Source organism: Atheta coriaria, unplaced genomic scaffold, assembly GCF_025399875.1.
Source record: "Atheta coriaria isolate IRGN ID8LTWV9N9 unplaced genomic scaffold, Caltech_Dcor_3.1 hic_scaffold_5_pilon, whole genome shotgun sequence".
Taxonomy (NCBI): Eukaryota; Metazoa; Arthropoda; class Insecta; order Coleoptera; family Staphylinidae; genus Dalotia; species Dalotia coriaria.
In genome coordinates this window covers 9,322,808-9,341,551 of record NW_027045447.1, presented here as the reverse complement: position 1 = coordinate 9,341,551, position 18,744 = coordinate 9,322,808, and the positions used below count along the sequence as shown (strand labels likewise).

The window sequence follows — 18,744 nt, the reverse complement described above, 5'->3', positions numbered from 1 at the left end:
TTGTTGTACTTCGTTCAGTTACGTATTGCTGGATTTGCAGCGGTAGTTCTTGGAATGGGTCTTTATCATTTTGTTGATTGAACAGTTGCAGTAACACGCAATCAGGTTGATACGCAAGTTTGACCCAGATTTTCTTCCAGAATCTTTGACCTGTGATTTTCTTTTTGTTTGGTTGACGTAGTTGCATCTCCCAACCTTCCCCAGCGTGCGAAATTCAATCGTAGGGAAGGGGTTCCAAGAGTGTACACGGAGGTATCCTCATCGAAAAGAGGAGTTGGTGGAGTTTCACCTGATTCTGACCTTTTCATTTCACCTAGAATACAATTGATTAATTTTGGTTGCTGTTTAATATTTTGATTGATATCTTACCCATTGGTAGAGTAAAGTCTGGTTGAGTCGGAGCGACTGTTTCACTTTGATCAAATGGATTTATGCTTGATGGATCCGCATAGGCCTGGTTAGTCACTGGTGGTGGAGGTGCTAAGATTGGGCAAGCTCCACCAAAACTATCATCTCCTTTAGGGCGGATAACCACCGTAAAGTCTTTCTCTTCATCCGAATCCAACGATCCAGCTTTGCTCATTTTTATACGGAGTGCTTTGTGGTACTGAAGGGGGTTCTTGCATTGCAAGGAACGAATCAAAAGCTTCCTCATTACCAAAACCAGACGAACCAAATCCATCCCCTGGTTCATCTGCACCCCAAGTGTCAATACCACCACCGCCACTACCTCCAAACGCATCAAAAGCACCTCCATTTCGATTTTCATCTTTTGCTGATTCAAATTTTGCAGTGAAAGCATCAAAAGCGTCATCCTGCTGATTTCCGAATGCATTTGAATTCTGCGAAAATGGCCCCTGTAGTTGAACTGGTTATCCACTGCAGGGAGTATGGCGAAACATTAGTTTCTGATATTTGTGCACCAGCTGTGGTAAAACTGTCACTGTTTGATGCGAATATATTCGTGGATGAAGAATAGGCTACCTCCATTGGGGCCTGATAGGAACTATTATCTAAAATTGTCGGCGTTTGATAGTTCTGATTGGTTTCCATTGGAGCAAACTCTTGATTGGAGAAGTCCTGTGTAGGAATTACACTGGGGTTTGTTGGACTTGTCTCTTCAACTGCTGCGAATGGATTAAAAGTTGCGCTTGATACAGATTCTTTGCTCTGACTGTCACTGGTGTCCATCTGCATATCTTGTTGTGGCGATAGGAAGTCTGCAGGTTGTTGTGGTGGAAACTTGTACGTCAGCAATATCAGCAACTTCAACAGGAGCATCCACCACTGGTTCAATTGTGTGCTACAAGGGGTTTTGCACAACGGTTGTATCAGATGGAATAGAACTCTTTCGCGAATTACTCTCACTTGATTCTGGATCAGGTTGAGGAGCATCTAGAGTATCAGAGAGTAAGTCAATAGCAGCTGGTTCTGGTTTGTATAGATTCATTATATCAGCAGCTGATTTTGGTGCTGTTTGGAGTTGACCGAACATATCCATGATGTCATCTTCTTGTTTGGGCGCGGGTGGTACAACCGGAGGTGGTGGTTTTGGTGGAGGCGCGGTAACATGAGGCGCTGGAGGTTTGGGGTGGAGCGGCTGCTGGCGGCTGCGGCGGGGGACTTGGGAATGTTTGAGCAATTACGGGCGGAGGTGGTTTTTGTGGTGGTGCAGGTCTTGGCGGAACTGGGCGACTGGGTGGTGCTGGCCTAGTTGGTGGCACAACAGGTTGCGATGGAACTACTGGTTGTGGTGGTATTACCGGTTGAGGAGGCAAAACAGGCTGTGGTGGAATGGCAGGTCTAACCGGTGGTGGAATAAAAGTCTGCTGTGGTGGTGAAACCACTTCAGGCATAGTATACTGCGTTGGTTGGGATGGTTGTGGCATCGCAGGTTGTTGACTCAACATATCTGGTGCTGCAGTTGCACTCTCGGTAAAATCATCACCCATCATCAACAAGTCATCTTGCACAATGGAAGTGGGTTGATGCCCTCCAATTGTCTCCGTTTTGGCATCACTCACATCCAAAAGATCCCCAAATTGTGGTTCTGGTGTAGGACTAGGTGAATGCAAATCTCTCATGGAAACGGGACTTGGTGTCCTTGTGGGTGGTATCCTGTCAAGCAAATGACTACTAGCAGCATCCATCTCACCCATAACAGACATAAACAAGTCCTGTGTTTCTTTTGATGGTGGTGGTCTAGGTGGTGGTGGTCGCTTTGGTTGCAAACCATTGGCCTCCGCATCGGTTGCCACAGAATTTGTATATTTTAAATCTAAATCTGTGGGTTTCTGCGGAATAGATGCAGTGGTATCGATTAAAAAGTCCGCTTGCATTTGACTTGCTTCCGTAAATATATTCCCTGTGTTGGCAGCGAATGCATGCGGTTGTTCGAACATCCCAGTTTGCGCGGGTTGTGCCTCACTGGGTTCCAGATCCATTGGATCGAAAGCAAACGGATTAGTTGCTCCCCCTCCTTGCACCTGCTCCGGCGCCATCGTGGCTGCACTTTGCGACAAGAAGGGATTATCGTTCATACCGAATTGATTACTTGCCGCGTCTGGGAAGCAATCATCGCTCATGAGGAACGGATTCGAGTTGCCCGCGTTCGGCGAGACATACTCATCCTCAGTAAACAGGAAAGGATTGGCCGCCATTGTGCTTATCTGTTTATCTTTACGATGCTTAAATCAATTCCGATTCGAGGGCTTCAATTCCGAAGGTCCCGGTTGCAATGTTATTGGCAATACTCGTATCAAACGGATCAATATCGTCGTCTTCCTCAAAACCAACGTCGAAGCTAACTTTACCAGTAAGCGGAGTCAATAATTTTACGTCTGATTGACCAGTCTCGGCTTCTAGAATATTTTGCTGACTTGGTTGACTCCACCGCTGGGTAGGTTCGTCTCTAAGGATCAAAATCCGGATCGGTTAAATTTCTCTTAATAGGTGCTTGAACAATCACAGGAGGCGCGTTTGTTATCAGTTCGGATTCTAACAAACGCAGTTCCGTTTGACCCGGAAGTATATTACAGGCAATCGAGGTATCGAACGGATCGATATCCTCTTCAAAACTTGTGTTTTGTGCGGCAGGGGTTAAAACCTTTGCTCCTATGTCGTTGTCAAGACCTAATAAATCAAGTGGTTCCGGACTGGGTGGTTTACGATCTGTGCTGCCGGTTGTAACGGCAACGAAGGTTTTCTTGGTGCCCGTATAATCTGTTCGATTTCTTCTTTAACCTTAGCGACTGCAATTTGTTTCTCGTCTCTTGGGTTGAAGTCACAAACAGAAACTTCTGAATTTAGTAGTGCACTTTCGATTTGTTTCAATTCCGCTTGACCAGGAGCAATACTCTCAGCAAAAGTAGTATCAAACGGATCTAGATCCTGTTCTGGTATTGAATTCTCTCTTACGTAATAAGGTGTTAGTGGTTTAGAAACTTTCGAATCGTCTTCGTTGGCGCTTAATAAATCTGTTTTCGTCAAGGGTAAGTCAAAGGAGACTTTCCGATTGAAGGAAGGTTGTGGGTTATCGAATGCTCTTGGATCAAAGTCGTCGTCGTCTTCGATAGGTAGTGTCGCTGCTAAAACCGGCGGTGCGGGCCGTGCAGGTGGTTTTACAACTTGTTGAACAACTTGTTCACCTAGGAGTTCTCTTTCTAAGAATTTTAGTTCTGTGCACCCAGGCGCAGCAACTGCGTCAACGGCTGAAGTATCAAATGGATCAGAAAAGTCGAAATTGTCGTCGTCTTCGTCAGCGTTTTCTTTCGGTTGAATAGCTTCTCCCAATTGAGATAAATCAGTATTGGACCCACCTAGGAGATCACGATGTGATGTCTTCAATGAATTTAATTCACTTTCGTTGACTCTGTCCAATGAAGACAGTGATTCTCGATCTCCGCTTGGGTTAGTAAGTTGGATACTGACACTTGACCGTCTGATAATTTCAGAGTAAACTTCGTCGGCACGTGGATTAAAGTCCAAGTCGTCTCCACTTTCAAGAATTTCCCTTTCAATCTGTTTGAGTTCCGCTTGTCCCGGGAGTATATTTTCATCGAAAGTTGTATCAAATGGATCGTCGTCCAACGGTTCTTCGTCACTAGTTGCTTTCACTTGTTCTTGACCAAAAGCGTTCCAGTTATCTGCTGGAACCTGGGCTGTCTGGGTTTCCAAAACAACAACTTGTTTCGGTTTTGATAGACTTTCCGCCGCTAGAAGGGCAAATTCTTGATCATCTTCATCTTCGGGTGTGGCAACTTTTTGTAATACACCGAATTCTTCTAATATATCTTGTCCAGGGTCTTTTTCAGGTGAAGATTTCTGGGTAACTTGTTCAACTGGAACGCAAACAGGTGCTACGATGACCTTGGAAAGATCGATGGGCTCAGCCGCTAAATCTTCCGGTGCGTCGTCGTCAAGTAAACTTGGTTTTGCGGCTTTCGGTGGAGTATCAGCTGAAATATAGGAATCAGTAAACAGGAAGCTAGGTTTTCAATGGGATTGAAGATTTATTACCTTGAGTACTTTCTGGAGGAGGTTGATCCGCATCAAAACTCCCTAATAGAAGATTCTGTTCTTTGAAAACCTGGCGTCTAGCATGTAGGTCGCTTGACGGATACACAACTGGGTGCCTGGACGCGCCCAGTGAGGATCTCAACTGCAGATCCAAGTGGGACTAGTTTTTTACCTTTCCTTTCGGTATTGGGACCAAGTATAGCCTTTTCAGCGTATGTGGTGTCGAAGATATCGTCGTCTGGTTCGTTAGTTGGTGATTCTAAATATTTTAAGTTATAAAAATTTTTTTTTGAAATTTTGGTTTTTTGATCATACCTGGAATGTAAGCAAGTTTAACTTCTCCTGCAGCTACCGCATCGATGTACGCAGTATCAAAGATATCATCTTCATCATCTTCCTCGCTCTCAGATTCGGATACCTGTACGATTGCAGCCTCAACACGTAATCCCGCACAGCCGTTTCTCCCTCTCTCTGGCTTCCTCCTCAGCACGTACCTCTGCCTCTTTTTCCTCCTCCTGCTTGCGAACCTCACTAGGTGGCGGAACGCGTTGATAGAAAGAGGAACTCTTCCAGTTCGGTCACGGTCGTCGCAGGTCTTTTAAGGACGACGTCGACGTCCGAGGTGAGCGAGAGGAATTTGCGCCACTCTTCGTTCTCTCCGCTGCCGGATGGTTTGTCGACGGCGACGTTCGGCGCCGCGGGTGGTTCGTCCGCCTCAACGTGCTGCTGCTGCGCGTGCTCCCGGCGATAGGCTTCAAGCTCCTCAGGCGTGAAGGCTCGTCGTCCGCTTACGCTTAGTTTTCTTTGCCCTTTTCTTTTTCAGGCCCATGGCAGGTAGCGAAGGCATATTCTATTCTAAGTTGCGTAGAGACTGTAAGCTTTATCAATTAAATCAGCGTTATCACTTTGTTTAAACGAAAATCTAAGATAAAATATAAAAAAAGTGCTGATTATTCTAGGGAATATTTGCTAATCGTCTAGTTGCGCGTCTGACGTTCACGGTTTGTACTGACCTTACCGGAGTTTTGTTTAGCATATCTTCAAAGTGATGATTCCACACATTTTGCGAGGTGTAAAGGCGCGCTCTTGCCAAAACCGAACGGGCATTGCTTCCAACGTTCGAAATCGATAACGTGTGCGGGTATATTCGATTGTCGGCAGTAAATTTGCATCGCAGCGACGCGTCGGGTGGGGGTGGGTTACCTCCGACGAGGTGGTGTATGCGGCGCCTAGAGCTGCCGGCGAGGATGGTTGGAAAGTGGTGCAGGCGGGCAGGAGGCAGTCGAACAATACCGTGCGGCACTGGTGGTGTCGCGAGAGCCACGGAGCGCGCTCTCGACGCGGGCGCTCACTGTGCCGCCGTCGACGTGACTCACACGGTGCGAGCGTCGCGACTTAAATATTGATCCGCGTCATGACGCGCGTCACTTTTACACGCCTCGCTGCATCGTCATGCTCAGCACCGATCAGACATCTTTAGATCATTATGGAATTAACAATCTCTTTTAAAATCTTCTCTCTCGCGTTATTTTGTTCTTTGTCGTTATTTTCTGGTATCGGTTAAGGATAGAGGGTTGATAAATTGTTGGTATTGCAGAGGGATACTTACGCTAGGACTTACTTCCCCTCATAGTCTCGTGACCAATTCCTTTGTCCGATCAGGTTGTTTGTGATTTGCGTGATATGCACGGATAACAGAATTACATGCAAATGAAGCCGCCCTGGGATTTTACTGCAAGATAATTTATTGGTTTTGGTGATGCGGTGGAGCTTTTGCGGCGGGACTGTAATATGGTGGTTAAGGACGCGATGCCGAGGCAAACCAGTATTGATTGTACTTGGGATAAAGGGAACATATGTCCTTCCGAACCATGGATATTTGATATAGCGTCTAAGCGGGATCTTAATGTCAAATGTCAGGAAACTGGGATAAATTAATCTATGCTTATCACACGAAAAGTAGTTTGGTAGTGATTATGGATATTTTGAGTGAAGCTTTCTTTGGCATCATTTGTGTTTCCAGGTGTGGAAACGACACTAAAATGTAACATATTCGTTTATATGGTTTAGCCTGCGAGAGGGGCCAAGAGAACCTAAATATACGAGTGTTTTTCTAATATCTTCATCTCCTATTTGTGTCAAGTTGAAGTTCTGAATATTTTCTGAATGTGTAAAGGAAAAAATAGTAAAAGAAAAAATAGTTTCATTGATTAAAATTTATTTGCAATATATTTATCATTATAGTTGGTTTAGTTGTCAAATAATTCTTTACTATAATTTATGAAGAAGGGGCAGAAGATTCTACGCCCATACCAATGATTTGGTAAAGTAAAGTGCCCACGCCAGTCAAAGTATTACCGAGAAGAAGGCCGAGCGCATTGCCGACACCAGTGAGGAAGATGTTGAAAATTCCGTTGGGGCCAAACAGGAAAATAACAACAGAGTTTAGTCCTAGGACAATTAAGGTCAATATACCATATGGGCCTAAGAGTAACCCGTAGACTACTGCTGGAACTGCCCAGAGGGAGTTACCAAGATTGGTCAAGGTATTCCATAAGCCAGTGGTTACTCCGGTTACCGCACCTCCAAGGCCGGATCCGCCGGCGGTATCATCAGCGAAGCCTGTTGCCACAAGGGCCAAAGTAAACGGGCCAGGTACGAATTTTGCACTTACTGTAGAAATAAATCAGAAATGGTAAACGCGTGTATTTTTTTATAGGTTCAGACGTACACCATTTTAGAAAGGGTGATGTACTTGCTACTTGAGACTACAAAAAGTAGAATAAGATTTGAACACGACAATTATTACCGCAGTTTTTATACCGAAAACAACCAATGATATATGGGGTATTGATAAATAAATTTGAAAAACAAGTTCCATATTCTTATCTAGTACGAAAATTGAATAAATTTGCAATTTTAAACACTGCATGATTAGAAAGATTGCGAAGCTTGAAAAACAAATTATATCTATACAAGGTTTGTTGAATTTATACATATTGGCCAATTATTCGTAATGCACTTTACATTACGAAACTTTTTAACATACAATTGTATGATGGCTTAAAAAATCTTCAAAAGTTCGATTCAAGTTGAGATTTTGTTTAAACTATTTGGTGATTATTCGTACTGCATAATAATTGAGTTTTAATATTTCCAAAATTTTTACTCTGGGTTCAATTCTGCTTCCGCGACTCCATCAACGTAGTTTTTAATTAAAAAGCAATTTATGGTTTGTGTCACATTTTTATTATAACTTTTAGTTTTCATCTTAAAATTGAAAATTTTATTTTATTTTGTTTCTATTTTGGGTATATATAATTTTTTGCTTTTAGAAAAAAATATTGTTATTTTCTTAACAAAAACAGTGTCCAATGTTCTTTGCTAGATTCTTAACAATATCTGTACAAAATTTTAATGAAGATCGGTTGGTAATTTTTGCGTGAAAGCGTAACAAACAAACATATAAAAATATTAAAAATTCTTCGCAATAGACTTTTAAATTATGTTACGTAAATATTAACTCAACAAATTAAAATTTAGATGATTTATTGAATATCACCATTCTTATCACCAAATGAAGATAATAATCTCCAATTGTCCACATTTAGAAAGAAATAATAAGTATTAAGTAAAGAAAGAGGTACGAATTAATTTTAAATTGTATTTATAAAGATATTTCGTGCTTTTTTTTCTTTCGTAAAATTTTAGGAAGGCGTGAAATTATTTAAAAACATATTTTTACTCAAATGTTCAGAATTTTTATTATAATTATAATTGTAAACGTCTCAAGAATCAATCTAGGAAGTAGTGTTTCCATATTGTGCCGTGGATGAGAAGAATCCTAGCAAGTTAGTAACTCCCACAAGAACGACACCAAGAAGTGTACCAAGCTGTCCAAAGAGTCCATCAACGGAAAAGAGCCTGGTTATACCAGCGAGCAGTAAAAAGAGACATACATAGCTAAGGCCTAGGAGAATCCAGCATGAAATCAGTAATCAAGGCCCTTTCCTTAAATAATGACTCGTAGATTAAAGCTGGAATGACACGCAGAACAGCAAAAATATTTGTGGCAACATTTTGAAGTCCATTGACAACTTGCATTGCCGAGTTTCCATTTCCGGCTGTGTCATCAGCAAGGACAACTGACACAACGGTCAAAGTGACCAAGATGGCGAGCAATTTAACCTGTAACAAACAGCAAATAGTATTAGGTTATTAGATATCTCAACTAATTTATTAATTAAATTAGTAGCAGGTACTATTTACGACAAGTGTGCTTACCATATTTTCAGAGTGGTTCTATGTATCGTTTGGGCACGAGGAATAGAATGTTGAAGTTTTGGGTCTGCACCACATTTATATCCGGATATAATGATATGTATCTATACTGGTATCTTGTTAGATATGAATTCTCATTATAGGATTTTATTCATATCTTAAACTATTCAGCGATTGTTCAAGGACATATTTAAAAAAAAAGTTACCGTTGGGTTTATTAAATTGGTTATGTTGTAGTTTTGATAAGTTTTTTAGGAAAATTTTAGGTTAATTCAGCGTTTTAGGCGTTATGACTTTTGGGAATGAGAACAAGAAGTTATCAGTCCAAGTTATCAAGAAAACATGGTTTTTATTTGATATTAATGTAAAATATATCACAAATTATGATGAAGAAATGTTTACAGATGTTTTTACATATATTTCATGTATGATTAACAAAAAAAAAATTAATTTTCTCGGTTTCCTAACATTGGAATAATGAAATCTGCCTAAATTAAAAAAAAAATTTTTTTAATTGTATTAGAGTTTTGGTAACACTCTGGTTTTAACAATTCTTGCCCTGCACAATATTATATATTAATATTTGTGATAATTTTTTGTAATTTTGCAAGGAATTAGTAAATTAGTTGATGCCGTAGACAATAATGGTAACTAAGTCGTATTCACCAATCCAAGTATAAGTCCAAGGTACAACTTAAGTTTAGATGGCAAAAAACTGTTAATTACAGACATCTCTTAATAATTTAATTCAACTAGGATTTGGTAAACTTTGTAATAATAATTCATAGTTTAAATTCAATAGCAATAGTCTTTATTAATACATATATTTGTAAAATAACATTTGAATCATCTGCCTAAGCAGTACCTGAAGACATGCCCAACAAAGTACTAACAAGCACGAGCACGCCGTTGATAACGTTACCCAGAAGGGTAGCCAATGCATAACCGAATTCAGTAAAGAAGATCTGAATAATACCATAATAACCTAAGAGTACTCTCAGCAATTCGGTGAGACCAAATACGATCCATGTAAGCAAACCATTTGGGCCTATGAGTCCCTCGTATAATCCTATTGGTAAGACAGCTAAAATACCCCATACACCTTGCCCCACACCAGTAAGAGATTGGCCAAGGCCGCCTAATGATGCACCTAAACCGCTATTACTTGAGGCATCATTAGTCAAGACTGTGGCCACCAAAAGGGCGAAGATGACAAAGAATTTCGCCTGTAAACAAATTATTAATTTATTGAAGCAATCGACATTGATGTACATACCATTATGTTGCGTATCGTTTGAAACCAGCTACAGAATAGGTGAGGTGTTAGCAGCAGGCAGGTTTTATAGCCGGATATAATCAAATAATGATATGTATTCACACTTCTTATCAAGCCTGAATACATTTGCAATTTTAAACGCATATATTAGTTTGAAATAACAAATTGTTATCGTGTTACTCGAGGGATATATCGAAATAAATTTGCACAGCCAATGATGAATAGAAAATAGGCAAATTTCTAATATTTTTCATTTATTAGTTTTGCATTTTTGATAACAATAACAATGCAACAATTTAACTGCAATTATGCAATTATTAATACTCGGTTAATAAAAGAAGGTATATAGTATTTGCCAATTCAATGAGTCCATATACGATACGTAGTATACGGATACTGGTTGGAGAAGAACCAGTTACCGCCCAACATGATCTTTGGTGATTAGGTAAGGACGCCGTAGACGATGACTGTGACCAGGCCGGATTCACCAATCAGTGCAAGGTACAACAAGTTGGGAAGACCGGTAACGGTTGCCAAATAGCAAAGCCCGCGTTACCAAGGGAGGAAACCAAACCAACTATGAGATCTAACTCTCCGCCATTATTTCCGGCATTAGCTGCATCTTGAGCGCGAACGGAAGACGCCAGGGTAATGATTGCCAAGACTACGAAGAATTTTGCCTTTAAAATATGATATTTTTAAAATTAATTTTGAAATACTTTTATACTAACAATTTTTGAAGATGTTGCAATTGCAATAAAAAAAATTGCAATCTATGTCTAATGTGTTATCAGCAGACACTTTTTAGTTTGCATGTTATATTTTTAGTTTTTGATAACATTGTACAAATATACAGTTGATTGTTTGAATTTTAAAGTTTTTCAATTGCAACATCTTCGAAAATTGTATACAAACTCTGAATAGATGTCATTGAGGCATCGCATTTAACTTTGCACTAGAGTCCGACCGAAACTGGATTTTAGCCGAAACCGAAACCGAAACCGAAATTTCGACGATTATTGACGATGACGATATTTCAATATAGTATTAATATGAGCTAACCAAGATGGCAAGTACCCATCGCCATTAGCCGCGAAGTTAGCCGAGCGACGCACGACACCACGAAAAGTGAGTTTCGGTGCGTGGCCGAAAGTTTCGCCATTTACGAAACCGAAACTGAAGCCGAAACTCGAATTCTTGGCCGAAACTGGCCGAAACCGAAATTTCGGTCGGTCTCTACTTTGCACTCTTCAAGCAACAACAACAAGCACAACCAACCATGGTACATATATATTTTAAGTTTAAAAATTTTACTTTTAATATTATTATTTTTTTATTATAAAATATTAGCAGGCGAAATTTATTGTACTCTTGGTAACTTTTTCTCTTGTGTGGCTTCTGCGATCGCCCAAGGAGAAGGTGACTATGAAACTGCTCTAACTCCACCTTTGAGTTTTTGGCAGTTCTCTGGGAAATGTTGGAGTTGCTATTGCGAGTACACTGGGCGCCTTGCCGGCTCTGTTGTATCTTGGTCTGGTTGGAGAATACGGCCTGATTGTTTTGACTGACATATGTTGCGGTTCTATCCGCGAGTTCACCCTTAACATACTGTCAGCCGGTGAACAACTGGCGGGCAGTGTGATACGCGGACTCATCGAGTGGTTGAGCACAATGCTGAATCTAGCATATTTCGATGTGTATAGTTCTTAGACTTGTTAATTCGTTGTTATTGTGTTATTATTGTGAATGCAAGATTGAAACAAAATTAAATTGATGGTGCAAATGATATTTTCATTGTAATTTGAATTTTCCGATGTCTCTGTGTTACGAGTAGTATAGTAACGATGTTCGTGGCTTATTTCGTTTCGTTAGCGGTTAAAATTTACAATTTTACAATTTACAATTGTATTATTGCAGTGAATAGATTAAAAGTAAAATAGATTAAATTGCGAATTTAAAAATATTGATAACGAGCACACTATCTTATTTTGTTTATTTCTTTGTGGGTGAATTGACGCGCATTCAAAGTTGTAGACTAATTAAATTATCAAAATACAAATTTATAAATTCCGATAAACAAAAAAACGCGAAAAAACAAAATATATTGCGCTACCTACATTTTTTTATCTATTTTGTTTTGGCATACAAATTTATGTTTAAAAATGATAATGACAAAATGTTACTTTTTTGCTTATCAATTTTGCATTGAGTTTTACTGAAAAAAATATTTGCTAGAAAATATCATTGAAGGCAGTGCTCTAGTTTTTAAAAATTGTGTGGAAAACAATACGTTCTGATTAGTACATTAGTGCTTCATAACATATTTGATTTTGTTTTCGTTATTCATGTTTTCAATAGTACAATATTGTATTTTTAACGTGATTATGAATTGCAATATTATAATGTCACGATTTTCATATGAGAGAGAATTTATTTTTCTTTAATACCGAATATTTTCATTTACTTTAGTTTTATGTATAACAGGCTTAAGCCTTTACTAAATAGAAAAGATATACATCAACGCTTCAAAATGCCAAAACTGAGTGCCGTAAAATTGGTTTTGCAAATCACTTTTTTTAAAAATTAGTTAGAAATTTGTTTGAAGTAACATCTTTTATTTAACAAGGGTACTTACGAAAAGGTAGTTATTCGTTATTTACGCCTATTTTAAAATTATCTGTTTTCAAAATATCCATGTTTTTTCAGTAAAAGTAACTTGTTTTTACAAGATAAGCCGCGGACTGCAGTACCGGAGGCATGTATTATGCAAACAGTATATAAACCACAAATACGCAATGGCGCAGGCTAACTTAATCAGCAAAATTTGCAATAAATCTACATAATTTGTTTAAAACAAACAAATTAAAGTTGCACTAGTGTAAATTAATTTTGGATGGATCGTAAAAATTGAACAAAACGCAAATTGACATATTTAGACTAATTAAATTACTACACGCAAATAAAAAAGCAATTAAAAATTATTTAAAACCAATCCAATATTCGTATTTGTACATTTAACATAAAACGTAAAAAATGTAAAGTTAAATCTATATCCTAAATTTACTTTAGGCAACCGTAACCACACTATTTCATTCACTAACAAAATTGTCACGAGACGGCGCTTGGAACGAATTCATTCTATTATATGAATTCATTGTGAACCAACTGTGGTATGATGATTACGCTTGTAAATAGGTTAATGATGTTTGTGGTGTTTGTTATTTGTCATATAAAACGATGAAAGCAAGCCTTGCACAAAGGCTATTCAGGCCTACCGCTTTGAACACGTTCGAAAGTGCGATCGCACAGCAAGCACCTATAAAACTCCAAAACCCGCCACCGGCAGCCGAAGAGTCCGATGGTGAACTCTCCGGTGGTGATTCAGACCGCTCGAATACATCTCGAGAAAACGACGCTGGTCGTGACTCCAGCGATGGCGATGAAGTCGAAGTAGCTCCGGAGATGGACGAAAATCCCGATCGACGAACTGAATGCGGACAATCACGAAGAAGAGCCAGATCTCGAAGGTCAATTTCAAGTCCTCCGCGAACAACTCTACCGTGAGCGCATTGCACAGATTCAATTCCAACTGGAAGAGATCAGAAATGAACGCTCGCAGTAATATCTCGCGCCACTAGCTGAACTAAAAGAAAATATGAGAATACGCAATGAAGTAGCCGGTATTCTTCGCGAACTGCGTAATGCAAACATAGAGCATAAGTTCAAATCAATCAGAGAGCAGGCAGCTGCGCGAACACGGGCGGCAGGATTATTACTATGAAAGAAGAAGAATTAATCGAAGGTTGCCGACTGGAAGAAGGACAGACGCAATGTAAATTAGTTAGGTGAGGAATGGGGACAAGATCAAAGATCAGATCTAGGAAGAAAGCTGTTACTGTAGTGGAGCCTTATATTGTTTAATACTTACAGGATATAATTAGAACTGGACAGACTATTAGAAGGCCTGAAAGAACGAAACGACATCAGAATACATTTGTTACTATAAACGGGAGATCTAAAAGGAGTGATTTATAACTGTACATATTTATTATTTGACTTTTCTTTATATAATATAACAAAGGCCGATTTACGGCGAAAGAAAAACATGTTTGCCAGCACCAAATAAAGTGTAAGATAAGATCAATTTGTTAAGTTCATCATAATCATCAGCAATAAACATAATAATTTAAAACACTAAGGGAAAAGACACAAGACATTACTTCATTAGCGCATGAACGACGGCTTTCGTTCAGAATTTCTAAATCCGGTGTAGGTTTGGGCTGATTGCCGGCAAAATAGGTTGGCGGCCGGTGATTATAGCAAAAAGTCATCAATGAAACACTCCAACCTAAAAATGTGAATTTAAATTGCGCGCAAGAAGTTATAAAATTAATATTTTGAGAGAGAAATACGCCTTATCGTCATTGGTGTCGCTTAGTCAACACAATACCATCAATGATATGTGGATTACTGCTGGACGAATAGTCAGCCATAGCCTGATTGAACTTGACAAGTTGATCGACTGCTTCATTTCCAGCTGGAAGCTTCGCCAGCAGCGTCAAGGTTCATTTACTCCAGTTTGGTTAGTGCTCTCATCAGGTTTCGTATAAAAACAAAAATTTTTGTTTAATATGATTTTTAATATTTTATTATTTACCTGCATGCGACCAGCTGTATCAACTAGAACAATGTCGATCTTCGAGTCTCTGGCAAATCGAATGAAAGCACCCGCTTAGCTACGGCGTCTTTACCATAGCCTTCTCACATGGCTGTACCATCCGTTCTTCACCGCTGGCGTTAGTGGATGTAAACGTGAGATGCTTCATAGCAAGTTAAGTAGCTGCTCAACTTCCAGCGGAAGGTATGCGCGACGATTAGCACTCCGCATATCGTTTTCAATCAGCCAAAAGCAGATCTTCGCAAGATTTGTACTTTTGCCCACGCCGTTCACACCGCAGAAGGTCATAACATACGGCCGTGATTGTTTCTGAGCTTCCATGCAATCACGTAGAATATCCACGCGGCGTTTGGGGCTTAGGATTTACGCAAACTTTCCGGTGAGTGTGAAGCTTGACGGTGTTCATACCACGCTGTCAAAGTTCCAGCACTCGACCCTCGGTTGACGGCGGCCAGTTCGCGCAACGCTTTTCAGCGATGTCGGAGGCAACGTTTTTGGCGATGAGATGATCCTTCATCTTGTCCAATACAGACTGCATGTCGGCACGTGTTAGGTTTTTTGAACCGACGAGTCCCTTGAATAGTGAGAACATACCGCGTGAGGATGATGCACACGTATTTGTTTACGTTTCTTTACTTTGAAGTCTTTGTGGGCATCATCTTCAGCCTTCTTCCTCGAGGATTCCTTCAGTAATCTTTTTATGACACCCGCCATTTTACCCACGATCACAAAATTAAGGTATAAAATAATATTTGCCGCTTAACAGATTTTGTACGGTACACTCTTCATCAGCAGTGAAATGACTCTTCATGTCCTCTGGTTTGCCGGTGGTTCTTTCCAAGTTTTCAAGATCTTTAGTAGTGCCGCCCAATTCCCAAACGCGCGGCTTTTTGCCTGCTTTCTCGCTTGGACTCATGGGCTTTGGACTTTTGTTGCCTGACACGCCATGATGACACTATGTTGAAATCCGTTCTCTGTCTCCACCCCAGGTGAAGACTTTGGTGAGATATTCTTATTTGCTATAAAATTTTACAATTGAATTCAAGTAATTGGATAGTATAAGTTTTCGCCCTACTATCATAAAATTAACTTCTTTTTTCTTATTTTTATCATCGCCCTTGCGCTCAATGATGGATGCAACAGTCTTCTTACTCTTCACACTCTCCTGAAAAGACTTCATCTGTTTGGGGACTTTTGGCATGAGATGCGCTTCATTTCTAAGCCATAGGAGTTACCAATGCGCGTCAAATCGCGACTCTCCTTCATCAGCCAGATCATTTTTGTATTTATCACGAAACTCTAAGTGTATATCAGTAAGAAACTTGTCCACATAGGAGAGTTGTAGTATTTTTTGATATGCCACCACAAACACCAGCTCAAACTCATTGTCCAGTTTGTACTGAAGCTGCAGGCCATTGTGTTCAAATGTATTACTGCCACTTCGCTCCTGAAACAGAATCAACAGATGTGCAAGACATTAAAATGACTGTCAAGTAATGGAAGAAAAATGGGAAGCATGAACCTTATAAGTCTTAATCAAGATGTTGAGCTAACAGAATGCGACAGTTTGTAATGTAAACTGCAAATGCAACTCACGAACAACTGAACTAAAAGCAATTGTTGTGTGATAAAGAAAACAATAGTGCTTTGCGGCGAAGCTGGGGGCTGCGAGGACGTTCTTTGCTGAAGATGGAAAACAAATCCAACATATTTGCAGTTTTGCACGTCACGTTTAGCTTAGTGGTTTGTAATTTCACTACTGCGTGTTTTTGCTTTTCGTCACACACACAGCGACATCCAACATGACGTTTCACACGTTTGACCTAGCAAGGCGCGTGAGCACATTTCATACGTGTCGAAGTCGCGTCGAGGATTAGCCTTGGTTTGGTTGCCTGACCAGAGTGTCATCTGTATTTAGAAATTGCAACAATATTTGAATCGCAGGCCGCGTGCTAACTCCTAGTCTAGTCTGGGTCGGGTGTGCGATTACAGCCATTATCAGCTTCGTCGTGACTTCGCGTTGTCGTTTCGAACGTTCATCTACGCACAGGTGAAATCCCACAGGTACGGTCTCGTCCCTGAGTGGGGTGTAACATGTCCTAAAGCTGTAAAATATTCACTTCTGCGTTCGCGGGAGCACAGCCATTCTTATAAATTGTTTTGTCGGTATATTGTTGGGAGATATTCACTTCACGTTTTTGTATCAGGCTGGCATTTGAATTTTTAGGTCACCTCGTATCTCAGGATGGTTCTGTGATATAAGTTATGGGGTTCGTCGTGTCACAAATCTGAATATTCATCACGCAGGGTGGCGAAAATCCTGTCTAATAAGTCTAATAAGAAATTGCCCAATATCCCGATAACCGATAATGTATCTTTAAAATGGACCCCCGTAGTCCCAGTACTGCAGGCGGCGGAGGTGGTTAAATATCTCGAGAACCGTTTTGCCGGGCCTGGTTTTACTTGCATATTTGGGCAGCGATAGTTTTTCACGAAATCAGACGAAAGTGCTGATAAAGGCACTCTAAAGTTGATTGTTTTGAAGCATTTTTTGTGTGTATGCCTGCCGGTTGATTGTTGAATACGGGGCCGTGTGCGCCTTCTGTCGATGCTCTCGAAAACATGTTTACTCAAAATAAGCTGTAATACAATTCACGTATAAATCTTTAATAAATATAAATATGGTTTACGTATTCAGCGAAGAAGATAAATGAAAATTGAATTAAATTTGTCGCGTTTGTCAATCCCATTAAGCCACAGAGAAATGACAGGTCCGGAAGAAATGCTGTACACAATTACAGTTTTTCTATCAAACAAGTAGGTGATTTTAGCACCCGTCACTAGATGGCGCTAACAATGTTAAGTCAGAATGCGGCTTCTTCTTCATTGTCAGCTATTTCTGTTCATCAATAGATGGTACAGCTCATTTTTAAAATTTATTTTAGACTGCAATTTATTTTCAGTTTGTCTTATTTAGTGTTGTGTTAGTGTGATGCGACGTTCGCCGGTATAATTTAACATTTAGAGCAATCTGCGTTAAATATACGTTCGAGAATCGTCTTCTAACCCGGTTATCATTTGAAGTGTCCACCTTATCCATTTTCCAGTCATCTACGTGCTCACTGCAAAAAATAGATATAGTACAGAATTCATTAATTTTTTTTGCTGAAATTGTAAGTTGTGTGGGTTAATTCTATTTATTTTTATGCGGTAGTTAACTAAGCTCAACATGTCTTTTTATTACACTATCATACTTGTAAACTTTTCCACTTCTATTATGATTAATTTTTATTTAATTTTAGAACTTGGAGCGTAAAATATCCATTAATACATACTGCAGTGGAACGTACAAACGAGACATTCGATGACATTCGTTGTGATATCACCGGCTTCGCTGCGATATCAACGAAAGGGAGACCAAAGGGACGGTCTTGCGTGGAGTGCAGGGGATTTTGCCTTGAGCCTGGCTTATCGTAGAAGGACCATTCTTACAGTGAATTGTAAGTATTAAATTTCTTTATCATTCTTCTAAATAACTTTTTGCTTGATTATCTCACAAATTGCCCCCAAATTGCATTTTATGTTTGAAGGGACTAATTTTTGGTGGTTTTAGGGATTTTGCACCTATGAGTCTGATATCGTAGAAATACCATTTCATATGTGATTTTTGTATCAAATTTTTTTATAGTTTTAAAATAACATTTGTAATTATTTCACAAATTAACTAAGAAATTGTATTTTTATGTTCCGAGATTTAATTTTTTTTTTCATGAAGTTTTAAGGAGTTTTGCTCCTGGGTCTGAGGATCATTAGAAGGGGCCATTTGACATCATATTGTAAGTAATTAATTTCTTTTATACTTACTAAATACTTTTGAATTTATCCTCACAAATTACTTTAAAATTGCATTTTATGTTTGAAGGACTAATTTTAGTGGTTTTAGAGAGTTTTGCACCTGGATTGACATCGTAGAAGGACCATTCTTGCATCA

At 39.5% G+C, this 18,744-nt stretch overlaps 4 protein-coding genes and 1 long non-coding RNA gene across 5 annotated transcripts in view; 1 reads left to right on the top strand and 4 right to left on the bottom strand.

Annotated features, from left to right (window-relative positions):
- The window catches only part of stnB (stoned B), an 81,110-nt gene extending 78,308 nt beyond the window's left edge, over positions 1-2,802 (bottom strand). Inside the window, 6 exon segments of the mRNA XM_065302769.1 lie at positions 10-247; positions 249-313; positions 370-879; positions 945-1,266; positions 1,325-1,473; positions 1,535-2,802. Of these exon segments, the coding sequence (XP_065158841.1) occupies positions 10-247; positions 249-313; positions 370-879; positions 945-1,266; positions 1,325-1,473; positions 1,535-2,660 (2,410 nt within the window). The 5' untranslated portion in view covers positions 2,661-2,802.
- On the bottom strand, positions 2,779-7,516 carry stnA (stoned A). The gene is given in 9 exon segments (XM_065302768.1): positions 2,779-3,139; positions 3,142-4,457; positions 4,519-4,601; positions 4,603-4,777; positions 4,834-4,958; positions 4,960-5,087; positions 5,089-5,327; positions 6,832-7,191; positions 7,495-7,516. Coding segments are annotated over 9 exon segments (2,676 nt in total). The 3' UTR covers positions 2,779-2,911.
- A 2,071-nt stretch (positions 7,517-9,587) lies between these two features.
- Positions 9,588-10,174, bottom strand: LOC135792399 (uncharacterized). The gene is made up of 2 exons (XR_010548303.1): positions 10,076-10,174; positions 9,588-10,025 (listed from the first exon to the last, which is right to left on the bottom strand). It is a non-coding gene; the product is annotated as an uncharacterized lncRNA (long non-coding RNA).
- Positions 10,175-13,312: 3,138 nt separating this feature from the next.
- On the top strand, positions 13,313-14,110 carry Brms1 (breast cancer metastasis-suppressor 1-like protein). Its single transcript, XM_070994247.1, is given in 3 exon segments — positions 13,313-13,576; positions 13,578-13,848; positions 13,851-14,110. Coding segments are annotated over 3 exon segments (795 nt in total).
- A 346-nt stretch (positions 14,111-14,456) lies between these two features.
- Positions 14,457-16,227, bottom strand: SrpRalpha (signal recognition particle receptor alpha; the record flags this gene model as incomplete). Its single annotated transcript, XM_065302767.1, is given in 9 exon segments — positions 14,457-14,508; positions 14,510-14,638; positions 14,640-14,674; positions 14,721-15,177; positions 15,179-15,372; positions 15,375-15,480; positions 15,536-15,695; positions 15,698-15,764; positions 15,829-16,227. Coding segments are annotated over 9 exon segments (1,599 nt in total), but the record flags the coding sequence as incomplete, so codon positions are not given.
- Between the last annotated feature and the right edge of the window lie 2,517 nt (positions 16,228-18,744).